Source organism: Xyrauchen texanus, chromosome 36 (genome assembly GCF_025860055.1).
Source record: "Xyrauchen texanus isolate HMW12.3.18 chromosome 36, RBS_HiC_50CHRs, whole genome shotgun sequence".
Taxonomy (NCBI): Eukaryota; Metazoa; Chordata; class Actinopteri; order Cypriniformes; family Catostomidae; genus Xyrauchen; species Xyrauchen texanus.
The window spans coordinates 3,911,173-3,926,626 of NC_068311.1; the positions used below are offsets into that span (position 1 = coordinate 3,911,173).

General features: G+C 39.6%; 1 protein-coding gene across 2 annotated transcripts in view; it reads right to left on the reverse strand.

Annotated features, from left to right (window-relative positions):
* Positions 1–15,454, reverse strand: part of LOC127629657 (alpha-actinin-4) — a 55,090-nt gene that overhangs the window by 4,234 nt on the left and 35,402 nt on the right. The window contains exons 3-18 of one of the 2 annotated variants that reach the window (XM_052106808.1): positions 15,003–15,122; positions 14,483–14,569; positions 14,312–14,399; positions 13,792–13,870; positions 13,288–13,369; positions 10,709–10,794; positions 6,121–6,213; positions 5,649–5,879; positions 5,352–5,499; positions 4,718–4,868; positions 4,424–4,532; positions 4,202–4,342; positions 3,859–4,041; positions 1,666–1,800; positions 1,339–1,518; positions 1,021–1,167 (exon numbers count right to left, since the gene is read on the reverse strand). In XM_052106808.1, coding sequence (XP_051962768.1) covers positions 1,021–1,167; positions 1,339–1,518; positions 1,666–1,800; positions 3,859–4,041; positions 4,202–4,342; positions 4,424–4,532; positions 4,718–4,868; positions 5,352–5,499; positions 5,649–5,879; positions 6,121–6,213; positions 10,709–10,794; positions 13,288–13,369; positions 13,792–13,870; positions 14,312–14,399; positions 14,483–14,569; positions 15,003–15,122 — 2,060 coding nt within the window. Of the gene's footprint in view, positions 1–1,020; positions 1,168–1,338; positions 1,519–1,665; positions 1,801–3,858; positions 4,042–4,201; positions 4,343–4,423; positions 4,533–4,717; positions 4,869–5,351; positions 5,500–5,648; positions 5,880–6,120; positions 6,214–10,708; positions 10,795–11,197; positions 11,284–13,287; positions 13,370–13,791; positions 13,871–14,311; positions 14,400–14,482; positions 14,570–15,002; positions 15,123–15,454 lie in introns of both variants that reach the window. The other variant, XM_052106807.1, reaches the window with a different exon arrangement.

Genomic DNA, 15,454 nt, shown 5'->3' on the forward strand with positions numbered 1-15,454 from the left:
CCGACACACAATGACATAGCATGTATGGGATGGACGAGGTGGCGAACAAAAAAGATGGAGACAAAACATTGTGGATGTCAGACAATGGCAAAATTGCTTGACAAATGAGACACACTTATGTCATGGCAAGTGACCCGATTTCTTTTGTCATGCAGAAAATTCAGCTCATGATATTAAAAGAGCCATTATGAAGGCACTATACTTGTTTTTCTCTTTATACCTTGGCTATATTTCTCCATTCTAACGTAAAAAACCCTCATTACCTCACATTCACTAGACTATATTTACATTTTGGTGACAGGTGGTACACTTAAAGTCAATAGATGTTTGACGTGCAGTACATTTCAGATGTTTTCCCTTCCATTAGTGCCAGAATGAGTGGTGAAAATGGAGAAAATATTAAAACAACTCCAACCAAAACTTTTAACTGAGCTCGATTTTATCATCATACATCACTCACTCAGAAATTAAACATAGCCCTTCACCTTGACAAATGCTGCATACACTAAAATTTATGATATTTTTCTTTATATGGACACCTTAATCCTCAGCTATGTTCTTTGTCATTTCAACGGTCTGGTGCTCAGAATTAAATGCCAACACAGTTGCATACACAAGCTTTGTGAATATTAAAGGAATAGTTCATCCAAATTAGTCATAATTTCCTTGTACTCAACATTTCAAACCTCAAGACATTTTTCCGTGGAATCACTTTATTCTTTTCAATACAACTTGCCGCCCGAAGATGCTACAGATACCAAGTGCTTTTGGTTCTCAAGGGTCTCATAATCCAATTCAGCTTTAGAAGAAGCAGCATGAATATTTGCATTTCAACAAATAAACAGAGATGGAAGAAAATCAAGGTAAGAATGATGATTTAAATTTGAGTAAACCATTCCTTTAATATCCTGACCTTGAATGACTTTTGTACTGTTGTACAAATAAATATTCTTTGATTTAATGATGTAACCATTTTTTCAGCTTTGAAAAGCACCCAAACACATGTACAAAGTCCCTGACCTTGTCGAAGTGATTGAAGGACGCGCGGTACTCGTGAAGCTGCTCCTGGCTGATGCCTTTAGCATCTCTAGTCAGAATCTGGTTCTCGATCTCATTAATGGTGCGAGCAATTGTAGTGAGGAGTTGCTCCCAGCCAACACGCAGGTGCTATAGAGAATGGAAAAAAGTTGCAACAGCAGAATATATGAACACAGCACAAGAGATAAATGGCATGTAGGAGCTACCAGTTGACGTTAACACTGTACATCAGTTGATCCTGCATTGTTTATACAGTAAATATGTTTATGAAAATGTTGGTGTGTTCTTGCATATGCATACCTCCATAGTGTAAGCAGTGTATTTGTTGTCAAATATAAGTGCTTCCTGAATGAGCTGATGGTCTCCCTCCAGTTGGTCGATATTGGGTTTATATTCGATGATGCTTAGCTCATACTGACGCAGGTGAGTCAGCTGATCCTCAAGCGTTCCGTTCATCTCGATTGATATCCTGCCAATCTCCTACAGAGAAACCATGTTATGGAGAGACAAGAATCATTTGGTATATTTTATTCCTCAAAACATCAACAAAAAAACTATCATGGGGAGAAGGATTTTAAGAGAGGAGATACCCAAACTTAGAAAATACAGAAATAGAGGTGACCATACCTCCATCTTGTTTTGTATCCATGGTCCAATCATGTTGGCCTGGTTTGCAAACTGCCGTCTGAGATGGTCATTGGACTGCTGGCGTGCGAGTTCTTCTTGTAGAGCCTGATCACGTTGAGGAACCAGTTTCTGCACCTGCACACAGGAGACAACATCAATACCTAAAGACTCCAATGATCTGTAAAACTGTACCCATAATCTAGGGCTCAGCTACTGATCAAAAACATAATTGCGATTATTTTGAAAAATATTGCGATTTAAACAGCAAATTGATTATTAACCAAAAACCGTGTGAGTGTTTTCTTTTGACCACTGGCAAACATGCTCTTCTGCCAGTGAAAATACAGTTCAAGAAAGGATGTTCACAACATCTAAATAAACATAGTAAAATGATATCACTATTGTTTGGAACCCAATATGTTCATTTTCCGTGAAGAGTTTAATATTGGCCAATCACCATAATTAGTGATTGACCAATATGTTTTTTTTTTTTTTAATGGCCGATGCCAATATCCAGAGAGCAGGTTGGCCAATAGGCCGATATAACGCACAACTTAATTTAGTAAATAACAAAAATATAAAATTGCAAAAATTAACCTTAACCTAACTCTTAAAAAAAATGAATATGCACAATATTTCACACAAATATAAATAAAAAAATAATAATAAAAAGCTTGTATTTTCAATAGTAGATAGCAGTTTCTTCTGATTTCTGTTTAATCACATCATATTTGAATAAATAAGTTGCCCATGAAGACATTTTTAATACATAAGGAAATAGAAGTACACACATCAATCAAATCAATTGAATCAAATCAACTGTACATACAGAAAATAAGACATTTACTTATAGCCCACATGAAGCACTTTTAGTTTGAAGTTGCACTCACATGCTCGTGTTGATCTATATCATTAGAAAAGTTACAGGGAACTGTTGAGGTGAGAAAGAAACAGACGAGCACTTGAACATTGAGCTCAAACACGTCTGCCTCGTTTCTGATATGCATGAAATGACACTGTGTTGCACACCAGATTATTACTGTAGTAACACGATGGCACATAACAAAACAAACCGTGACTGGTCGTTTACACGTCTCAGTCGCTTCACATGCAAGCAGCCGATTCTCAGCGCCCTCAAGCAACAAATCTGAATTAAAAAATTCAGAATATTGTTCGATTTATCGGCCTCTGACAATATGTCGACCACTAACCTATATTATGTAATCATTTCTCAAATTGCATTGCTCTGTATTCCGGTTAAACATCTAAGCATTTATTTTGGCGAAGCATTAGCACCATTTCCACTATTGGGCCAAATGAGAGCGTGCTAGTGCGTGCCACTGTCATTTCCAGGGCGTCATCGTGCCGCCTCGGGCTTTCTCGGCCAATTACCCTTGGGCCAAAAAAGGCCAACTGGGGAGTGAGACGGGGTTAATGTCAAAGGCGGAGTTTCTCCATACTTGCCAGGTTGTGTATGTATCCAGCGCACAACAGTACAGGTTCGGGAAAAAAATAAATACAATTGCAGGTACAGTGCAAATCTGTTAAAACACACAATGGATAAAGCGGTGCCCAAAGAAAGAACTTTCCATGGTTTGTGGTTTTCATGGATGGTGTGCTGGGACATCGTCCCGCTGTTAGTGGAAAGAAAACTTGGGAACACCATGGCAGATACAGTCGGTGAGTTGTCAACTCTAACTTATAGTGCTAGCTATCTAGCTAATGTTTACAAGCAATATAAACTCCATGTTCTATAAAACATGATATGTCAGCTTGAGCTTCCCTATTGCTTATGAAATGGATGGGCTGTGTGACGTTGGCACCAGGATGGAGCGTTAAGTGCTCGTTTTAGGGCTAGTGGAAACACAGATCGATTTTGGTCTAGCAGCTCGAGGTCCGAGGCTATTGGCCACGGCTAGCCAGTTGATAACCCTGTCTCGCACTGGCCCAATAGTGGAAAAGCACCAACTGAAGGGAGATGTTTGATGGTACTTATAGACAATGGCTTTTTAAAAGGAGAGAAATGCGTTTGGCGTTACTCAAATGCAAAATTAGTGAATCTAGAGCACTGTAAATATATCACATTCAGTTCTTTAGCATCATGTGTACAGAGAACAGAGCAGTGCACATACAGTAAGCGCAGGAAGCATGTCAATCTCTCTTATTCATCAATATGTACAAATGCAGGCTTACCTTGTCCCACTTGCTGTCAATGCTCTGAGGGGTGATCGTGGTGTAAGGATTGTTCCCAGCCAATTTGATGCCATTGTACTGAGCGATTTTCTGAACTTCAGCCTGGATTGCCTGAATCGCTTCCCGCTCTTTATTCGCTTCTGGAAGAGTGGACTTAAACTGCTCATGAGCTGTAATCAGTCCCTACAGAGAGAAAGAGCAAAAAATAAGTTAGGATAAAGTTGTCTTCCAACGTTGGATAGTATTCCCTTAATCTAGTTGAAATGCAAGTTCAAAATGTATTTACTAAAACAATGTAAGATGGTTCTTTTCTGTAGACGCTTTAAAGTCGTCAGTGCTGTACCTGGATCTCCTCTATGTTGTGCACGATGAACATATCTTGAAGGTCCTCCATTGCCCCCTCCATCCAGTTGTTGAATGGTGCCGCTCTCTTGGCGTACTCCAGGTAAAGCTCATCAATGGACTCGAGCTGTTTCTCTGTCCTCTGCAGAGCATTCATGCACAATCAGCATTAGAAAAATGTCATATTAAATATGTTACAAAGTGTCTAAGAAAGAGCATGTACCTCAAGAGACTCTCTACGATTCTGTGTTAGGGTTCCCAGAGCATCCCACTGCTCACAGATCTTCTGACAGCGAGCATTAACACTCTGGGAGTCGTAGTAGTCCAGCTCACTACAATATAGAAACAGAGCAGTTTGAGTTTGTTATTCTTTTGCAATGGACAACGTTACTCCATAAAACTTCTGTAAGCCGGAGTTTTTTTTCAATGCATCTCTTTGAGTCTTATTTCTTGGCAAACGTCTTTCATTACCCCCTCTGTCTGCAATTCACCAACTCAATTTTTAATATGTTCTCACTTGAGCTCCTGCGCAATTGCGGCAATCTGCTCCACTCTGTCCTGGTGGGCGGCAAGGTCACTCTCAAACGCCTCGTGCTTCTTCAGGAGAGCTTTAATCTCAGACAGTGTTGCAGTCTCATAATCCTTCTGTTTTAGCATAGCCTCCTTACCTACACACACAAATAAACAGATCCATTTAGTAAAACAGAAATAGTTTTTAAATTCCAATCACATGACTGAACCTTGAAAGCTTTTTGGTTTGGACAAGTAGAAAAACCAGGCTCTGCATTCATGAGAATTGAAATGTTTGCAAAAACAATGAGCATTTACATTTACACATTTGGCAGACGCTTTTATCCAAAGCGACTTATAGTGCACTTATTACAGGGACAATCCCCCCAGAGCAACCTGGAGTTCAGTGCCTTGCTCAAGGACACAATGGTGGTGACTGTGGGTATTGAACCAACGTCATTCTGATTACCAGTTATGTGCCTAGACCACTACACCACCACCACCACTACCACTCCACATGAGCAATGGAAGTACAATGGATCAAATCAAAAGAATTGCTTCTTGAATGAGAGTATGTCAATTTCTAAGTATCTGGGTAATCTAGAAGTTTGTAAGGTCAGATGTAGTTTCTGTATTTGTACCATCTGTCCAGCTCTCATGGATGGCTGCTTTCTGTCTGAACTTTTCTGCAAGATGGTCAAGCCTCTCCAATCGGCGGATCTCATTTAGTAGCCACTCTTCGTAGCCTTTCTCTGCCCCTTCCAATTTATGCCATGCCCCATTAATGTCCTAGGACAAAAAAAAAAAACGCTCAAGATATCAATGGGTTCAATCTGAAAGCAAATGACACAGCAGGTTGAAAGTAAGCGAGCTACATCATAGCGACACAGCAATAGCAACTTTAAGAAGTGAATCAACATATACATTTTTAGACTTACCGACACCATGCGTCCCTCAGATGGCATAAAGGCAGGTCGATTGCTCAAGCGGAGTTTGGTCTGCAATGTGTTGAAGTTGATCTCTAGCTGACACTTCTCCTGAACTTTGGGTGGTTTGTGAACACGACGGTAATCACGGAAATCTTCCAATTTCTGCTGCATTTCTGTCATGGTCTTCTCTGGAGCACGATTTTCCAACCATGGGATTGTCCTACGTATCCACTCCAACAACTACAGAGAAAAATACATAGCAAGCAAGAGTAAATCAATGAAGGATAGAAGAGAAATACCTGCCTCTTTTAAAATAAGAGAAAACATAACACATTCTTCTTACTATAGAGATATAAAGTATAAACTACACAGGGTAGTTGTGTAAAAAAGACATGTTTATAGATGCTCAACCATTTAAATGGTTCAAAAGACAAATATAGATCTCAAAACACCATACAAACAAGAAACACATTGGACTCACATCGCTGGCCAGCTTCTCATAGTCCTCCATCAGGTGCTCATTCTCCTGATTGACCGCCAACACCTTGCAGATACGATTGGCTGCTGTCTCAGCCTATCACCAAACAGTAAAGTTACAATCACGTTTCATTAAGCATCTTCCTAAAATAACTATCAAATTTCATCAATGTCCCTGAGCTCTAAAGAACATATCAAACTCATACTGTCTACTATGCAAATATATAGTGTATACCATATGTTTTAAGCAGTGTGATGAAGTATACACTGTATACTTCAATTGAGATGTTTCAATTGTGGCATCTGTTTTTAGTAATGTCTAGATGCTGCTTTAGCCATCACTGTAATTACGGAATATTTTATGGTTTCTAGTTTGGTCAATGGGTTTAGTGAAAAACGTAACACAGTTTCACTAACTCACGCAAAAGACGTATTCTGCACACACTGAAACAAAACTCCAAGTGTTGTCAGTTAACAATGTGCTACACACATTCACATGCATAACAAAATAGCCAAATTAAGAATCACCATACATCAACATTACATAATTGGCACGTTGCTAAAGATGCTCACTATTACACTATTTTACGTTCCATGCAAACACTAACATTGGTTAGTTTTGAAAAAACGTGTAGTTTAACTGCAAAATCCACATGCTATTTTCAAAATCAAATGGGCATTCTCAATTTTTATACCACCAGTGGAGGATCTCTTCAGGGTTCTTTACAGCTTTAACTAACTCTGAAACATAGAAAGTGTTTAAATTGCTCAAATGCTAAAGCACATTAAAAACAATCACAAGTAGAGGAATTACCAAATAAAACCAAAGGTTTTTAGCTTCACTTCATGAGCAAGTTTTAAAATTTGCGATACGTTTTTATAGTTTTGAGAGTGAAAAATGCTTCTCTAGACTTCATTGAACCTTTTGTTAAAATACGTAATGCATAAATGCCATGAAAACAAAAATCTAATAAATTATCAGTTCCACATACAGGTGAAACTCGAAAAATTAGAATATCGTGCAAAAGTTCATTAATTTCAGTAATTCAACTTAAAAGGTGAAACTAATATATTATATAGACTCATTACAAGCAAAGTAAGATATTTCAAGCCTTTATTTGATATAATTTTGATGATTATGGCTTACAGCTTATGAAAACCCCAAATTCAGAATCTCAGAAAATTAGAATATTACATGAAATCAATAAAAAAAAAGGATTTTAAATACAGAAATGTCGGCCCTCTGAAAAGTATAATCATGCATATGTACTCAGTACTTGGTTTGGGCCCCTTTTGCATTAATTACTGCCTCAATGCGGCGTGGCATGGATGCTATCAGCCTGTGGCACTGCTGAGGTGTTATGGAAGACCAAGATGCTTCAATAGCGGCCTTCAGCTCTTCTGCATTGTTTGGTCTCATGTCTCTCATCTTTCTCTTGGCAATGCCCCATAGATTCTCTATGGGGTTCAGGTCAAGCGAGTTTGCTGGCCAATCAAGCACAGTAATACCATGGTCATTGAACCAGGTTTTGGTACTTTTGGCAGTGTGGGCAGGTGCCAAGTCCTGCTGGAAAATGAAGTCAGCATCTCCATAAAGCTTGTCTGCTGAAGGAAGCATGAAGTGCTCTAAAATGTCCGGTAGACGGCTGCGTTGACTCTGGACTTAATAAAGCACAGTGGACCAACACCAGCCGATGACATGGCTCCCCAAACCAACACAGACTGAGGAAACTTCACACTGGACTTCAAGCATCTTGGATTGTGTGCCTCTCCATTCTTCCTCCAGACTCTGGGACCTTGGTTTCCAAATGAGATGCAAAATTTGCTCTCATCAGAAAAGAGGACTTTGGACCACTGAGCAACAGAACAGTTCTTTTTTTCTTTAGCCCAGGTAAGACGTTTGACATTTGAAGCCCATGTCCAGGACCCGTCTGTGTGTGGTGGCTCTTGATGCAGTAACTCCAGCCTCAGTCCACTCCTTGTGAAGCTCCCCACACATTTGAATGGCCTTTTCCTGACAATCCTCTCCAGGCTACGGTCATCCCTGCTGCTTGTGCACCTTTTTCTTCCACACTTTTCCCTTCCACTTAACTTTCTATTAATGTGCTTTGATACAGCACTTTGAGAACATCCAACTTCTTTTGCAATTACCTTTTGAGGCTTTCCCTCCTTGTGGAGGGTGTCAATGATGGTTTTCTGCACAACTGTCAGGTCAGCAGTCTTCCCCATGATTGTGAATTCAACTGAACCAGACTGAGAGACCATTTAAAGGCTCAGGAACCCTTTGCAGGTGTTTAGCTGATTAGAGTGTGACACTTTGAGCCTACAATACTGAACCTTTTCACAATATTCTAATTTTCTGAGATTCTGAATTTGGGGTTTTCATAAGCTGTAAGCCATAATCATCAAAATTATATCAAATAAAGGCTTGAAATATCTTACTTTGCTTGTAATGAGTCTATATAATATATTAGTTTCACCTTTTAAGTTGAATTACTGAAATTAATGAACTTTTGCACGATATTCTAATTTTTCGAGTTTCACCTGTACAGCATCTAGCATATGTACCACTGAAACACACACTTCAACATAAAGGTGAATAACATTATGAAACAATTAACTGCATTCCCATGTGAGGATAGATATTACATTGAAAAGCTAAAAATAACAAAGAGTAACCCCAGTGTTAATTTGTGAATTTCATAATGATTTTCATATTTGCACTCAAGCGCAACAGTGCCCGCCCACTTTATTAAGCAGTCTGGGTTCCAGAAGTATTTTTCCCATTATTTGTAATACAATTCTACATAAGAGTTGTAGGCCATGAACCAAACCTACCAGCTCCTCTGAGGTGAATCACATGATCATAAACTTTGTTTTGAGGCAAAAATTCATTTACAAAATCTGACAAAAAGACAAAGGTACAAGACTGTGTACTTACAGTCTTTCATGAGGACACAGACTACAATCCATGAAGCACCGCAAATGATGTCATTGAATAAAAACGATGGGAATGAATAATATTGATTTTAGGTTGTTGATAATACATATAGAAATAACATATTTAATGTTTATTGCCAAATATTCCAATATGTACAAATATATAAGTAGTTTAAGAGTGAAGAGACACTGACTCGATTACGTAATTCACAGTGTGTCATGGGAGTGGGAACCAAGGCATGTTTTGTGGGCTTAGTTGGCAGCAGTTCTGATGGACCATGGATAATGTAGTTGTTTACCATGAATTCCGCAACCAAACACGATTTTTAAACAATGAAGTTAAAATAACACAGACGGCTGGCTTCAATGGAAGCATATACAATCCATGAACAATCTCAGAGCTTTGTCTATGGAAAAAATGAATAGGACTTTTTACTTTCGGAACCAGACTGTTGCACTCAATTGGGTCAGAGACAATGTTCATCCAGTTTTGTTACCTTACAAACATTTTAAAACATCACTGAGTGCAAATGTGAAACACCAAGCATTGAAATGAATCTCTGTAGCATTTAAAGAAATCTGTGATAGACCTAATGAAAGCAGAACCATCAGAAAATAAGTGTATGTGAAGAAGGGGGTGAGGGCAATGGTTTAGGTATAGTGAAGCCCAAAGATGTGATGAGGTCAAAACCAGCCAGTGACCTCTTATACTCAAGTCGCTTTCACACCTGGTTTGTTTTTGATTAATTGCCGGTACAATGTCCTGTTACATTCACACTAGATTATTGGTGGAATAATCAATGGACTATAAATTGTAAGGTTGCGTTAGGGATCCAATCCAACTCTCAACACAAGTACCACGCGTCACTGGCTTTGTCCACACTGCAGGAAAAATAAAAATTTCTCTCCAACTCTGGTTATTTGTAGACCGATCAAATGTTTTGCTGTCCAGCAGTCGCTTTTGCTAGCACGTCTGCATAAATTGTCATAGTAACGATGCAAAATTGCGAATGTTCACCATATGCGAGTGTTTATAAATGGATGCTTTTCAAGAGGGCATCCAAATATGAACACATTCTTCACAGAAAATGGCTTATAAATGGGAGAGGTGGCAAATGCAGTGTTTATAGGTGCTAGGGATTGCAACTGCCCTGTTTTTGACAGACGTCCTGTATTTTATCCCAAACAGGACGTGCCTATTATTTGAGTGGGTAGCGAAACATCCTGTATTAAAGGCTTTGTGTCCAATATTGAAGCAAAAAAGGGTCAGACAGCAAGACTTTTGAAGAGGACCCCCATCCTGTATTAAAGCGCTCAAAATACCCAAGCGTCCCGTATTCGCGCGAGACATTCAACCTCATCGGGCTGTTGGTGTGCGTTACCGCACCTTAGCGCATCTCCTTGGGAGAGTTAAGCCAATGTCTTTATTATTTTAAAAGAAGTTTGCACTGCTTTGCTGCCCTGTAACATACAGTATATATAAAATCTGATCTCAAATGTGGTTTGGATCAGGCTTGTAAAAATCTGATTATTTTTGTCCTGTTCAGACTACAAAAACCTAAACGGAGGAGTCAGATTGGCATCAAATAAACCAGGTCCGAAGGCACCTTAAGAGTTTCAGGGCCACAAGTCAGGGTTCAAAGGTTTCTCACCTTTTGAGCACCTGAGAAGGCGTGATAGAAACAGGAGACGTAGGTCATAATAGCCTTCTCATCCGGCCGTAGAGTGCCCACGATATCTATAGCAAAGGCAGCAGAGAGAGAGAGAGAGAGATAGCTGTGAAGCAAAGCAACCCAAAGCGTGTGCGTCCCCCACTGAAAGGGGATGTCTGCGGGTCAGCTGATTATGCAGAGGCATTTTATGGGCTCCCCCATTGAAAGGGAAATGGGTTTGAGTCCAGCATTAAAACCATGGCAACCTGCGTAGTGAGAAACAAGAGTGAATCCACTGTTGAGAGAGGAGTTCTGTCATGGGCCAGCGGAGGGCGTGTTAGTACATACACACAACCTATATGCGTGTGTATTGACCGGCGGCCCCTCTGGTCATTCCAGTACTTGAGGAAAAAGCCATGCTGAAGAGGAGCTAGGGTCACGGTCATGAGGGGTGATGGGGTAAGGGGTCATGGGAGGGGGATGGGGTACCTTCTGGGCTCCAGAAAATGCATGGTAGAAACTGGACACATAAGTCATTATGGCTTTCTCATCTGGACGTGCAGTGTTCACAATGTCTGCAGGAAAACAAATGTTATACACACACGCACGTAACAGGCATGCATAAACAATAGCGGTTACATACATAATGACATGCAAAGACGACACTGGCAGCATCCCAATTCACATCTATTTCACATTACAAGTGCGCACGTCACTGGGGATAGTTGAATAGTTGAAAATGCAACTCGACCCCATGCCACTCCAGATGTGTTTGACTTTCTACTGCTGAACGATGATTTTTAGAAGAATAGCTTGACACTGTAGGTCCATACAATGCAAGTCAACAGGGTCCAAAACATTAAAGCTCCAAAAAGAAAATAGAGGCAGCATAAAAGTAATCCATATGTGGTTTAATTCATGTCTTCTAAAGTTATCTAATATGTTTTGGCTGAGACAGACAAACTGTCTTCTTACTGTACATCTTGAAATTGCAGTCTACAGGAACAATCGTGACCTCAAGCTCGATTATAATTACCGGTAGAGTTCGCAGAGTGCTAGATGGCGCTGGGAAATATAATCAAGCTTGAAATCATGACTGCCAAAGAGACTGCTGATGTCAAGATTTACTGTAAAAAAGGACTTAAATATTGATCTGTTTCTCACCCACACTTATCGTATGACTTCTGAAGACATGGATTCAACCACTGGAGTTTTATGGATTACTTTTATGCAGCCTTTATGTGCTTTCTGGACCTTCAAAGATCTGGCCACCATTCACTTGCATTGTAAGGACCTACAGAGCTGAGATATTCTTCTAAAAATCTTAATTTGTGTTCAGCAGAAGAAAGAAAGTCATACACATCTGGGATGGCATGAGCGTGAGTAAATGAGAGAATTTTCATTTTTGGGTGAACTATCCCTTTAAATTGTTTACTCCCGAAAATTTAGTTTAGTAATGATTAATAATGATTTAAGGAAATTCATATGGATACAGTGTGGATGGATCAAGCTTAAATGTCTTTGGTTATTTTACCCATATTCACCCTATATTATAAAATTTGCAACATTTACAATCTACTTTAAACATGAAAATACCACAAGATAGAGGAAACAAGACTGTCCTGAGAAATGTTTTGATGGTAGACTCTTACTAAAACTAAAAAAACACAGAGAAAGGAAAACTAACAGACAAACTGTGACAACTAATAAAAACTAAACTAAATTGTAAATGACTAACTGAATATAAAATAGAAATAAAAAATCCAAAACTATAACACTGACTATACCCATATATTACACATATTTTGAAAATCCATTGGAAATCGCATCCCGTCTCAGCATCTGTGGCATATAATGTTTATTGTACCATGACTTGGGATGCACTTATTCTACTTGCATACTAATATATATATATATATATATATAATTATTTTTAATTCATCACAAGTACTTATGAAGTTTGGCAAACAATTTTTTACATACTATGATTTCAGATGCACAAATCCTAATCTAACATACTATATAGGATAAATAGTATGTAACTTGGGATGCAGCCTTATCCTCCATAGGGTTACAGAGCAACACACACACACACATAATGTAAATATAGCATCAGAACAACGCTCTGGTGCAGCAGAGTGAACGGAGAGATCTTCGATGAGGGAAAAACAACATAACGCTCAGGGAGGTTACCATGGTGACACACTGTTTGTGAAAGATATTAAGTGTGGCTGTTTGCAATGTCTGTGTGACAGAGACCAGGAACATCTCCTGGAAATACAGGGCATGTGCTGACATGCAACACACACACACACACACACACACACACACACACACACACACACACACACACACACACACACACACACACACACACACACACACACACACACACACACACACACACACACACTCTTAAACAAACACTGAACATACAACAAGCACACCCTACATCACACAGCCAAAACACCAGAGCACGCACACACATTACAATGATTAAAAACGTCTTGCACATACAGACAGATATGCATGCACACACACACACACACACACATGCTGAAATGTAGAAAAGTTTGTACCCTCTGCATCCAACATTTTGGGGATATCAAGGTATCGCTCCGCCACTTCGAAAGCATTGTTCAGATTGGTCACTGGGTCATCCTGTTAACACACGAGTAATCAATTTAACAGTCAGACATGTGAACTATATTTCTGACAGCTGCATACAGTGGGAGAGTTATTTAAGGTGTGACCAGACCCACATAGAATCTGCACCTGCAGAACTCCACAGAAACCAGCAGATTTCAGCAGGAATGTCTGTTATTCACAAACTTCTACACGCCATTGACCTTTGCATGCATGTTTATCAAATACTTTAATTACACTTTCAGCTTCCAGTAACTCTCAGCTCCATTTATCACATTTGAGAAAGCTTTAATCCATTCTGGAGAAGTCCAGAAATTGTGAAAGTAAAACAAGTGTAGAGATTCCACATGGGCCTGGGTGTGACTTCATAAACGCCTTAAAACTTGGTCTTCCAATCTCATGAGGTTTACTTTTGTTTTCTCTGCAAAGATACTCACCTTTCTCAGTTTATCATAATCAATGAGCTCCGGCCTGTGTCTATGGATCAGAGCATTGAAGGCAAGACCATCCTTCCAGCTATCAAGTGAGAAAAACAGTGTTAGTCAACAGGTCCGACACATTTCTTACGCTTGTCCAGCAGAGGGCAGCATTCAAACCACTGCTTTTAAGGTCCCTTATTTCTTCCTTCATGTGATCACTGGATTATAAACTAGCTGAACTATGACAAACAGTACAAGAACATTGCTGTGCCAATCACTTAACAGCAACTGTGAACCAACTGTGAGACATTTCATACTTCGGTGCTGTCCTTTATCACTCATCTTTAGGCATTAGTGTTAGTTTGTTTATTCAAATAAATGAGTTGCCCATAACACTGCTTTATGCAAAACCACTGTTCACGCCAGAGCAAATCAAAACACTCCCTGGATCTGATCCCAATGAGGAGTGTATGAGCAAGTATCAGCCAAGGTTCAAGACTAGATCAAAGGTCAATGCTAATGTGCGTCTTGTTCAAACCTGATATGGAAGTTCTGGACATTGACGTTCTTGTAAGGAGCCGTCTTTCTCTGACACCAGAGCAACAGTCCTTCTTTAGCGGAGGTTTCTGCAGAGCGAGAAAGATAAATAAATAAGAGACAAAACTTCACATGTGTGAGAGAGAGAATGCTTGGAGTTCAAAAACGATACCTTCCACCGAGATGTCCTGGATGGCGAAGCGGAGAATGATGGTCCAGATCATTCCCAGAGTCATCTTGGCGTTTCCATCTACAATTTCTACAAATGCAGATACATACAAAACCGTAAGATGTTGAAAATGAGAAACCAGCTTGCTTTTTTAAAACTTTGAGCTTTTTAGACTGTAAGTTGTAATGGGATCAGAAGTTGACCCAGGTCATACTCGAACCTGGGAGCATGCATTTACCAACTTAGCCATGGTTCAGACACAAGCTCTCTTTCTAGTGGTTCAGGCCGAATTCATTACAGAAGTTTAATACTTGGGGTTAAGGGATTTTAAAACAAACCCTAACCAGAATGTTTGAGGAATATCAATACATTGCTGCTGTAATGCAGAACCGGAGACTCCATCCCAACATCCCAAACACACGCATAAAAACATACACATCTTTGAGTCTGGTGTGGGGTTTTAACTTGGCAGGAAAGTAGTAGGGACACCCAAAAGATGTGTTCAAAGGTTTTCAGTTTGTACCTTCTGCACCAATGGACACCAGTTTGACTCCTTTGCTGGCGATGAAGTCCAGCGCTTTGTTGACATTGTTAATCTTGTGCACTCTCATCTTTCCTCTTTCAGGTTTTGGTAATCTCTCCCCTGTACAAAAACACAAAACCGATTAGTTGTCACTTTTCTCTCATAACTTTTCCACAGTATTAGCATTCATGCAAGCCTGATTACATTCTCCTCTCCTCAACATTAGCTAAACATCTTTGCAACATTTCAGATTGCTTTGGAAATCAACTTGATTGATTAGCAAGCACCACTAATGAATGAATGGATACATTCACCATCCTGATGAGTGTGATCAGCCAGTAATCTCTAACTTACCATTAGGTCTGGGCGATCTGATGATATATATCATGGCGACACTATAAAGTGTCAATCACTGGCAGCTAATTCCCATTAATGGCATTTCAATCAGTTAA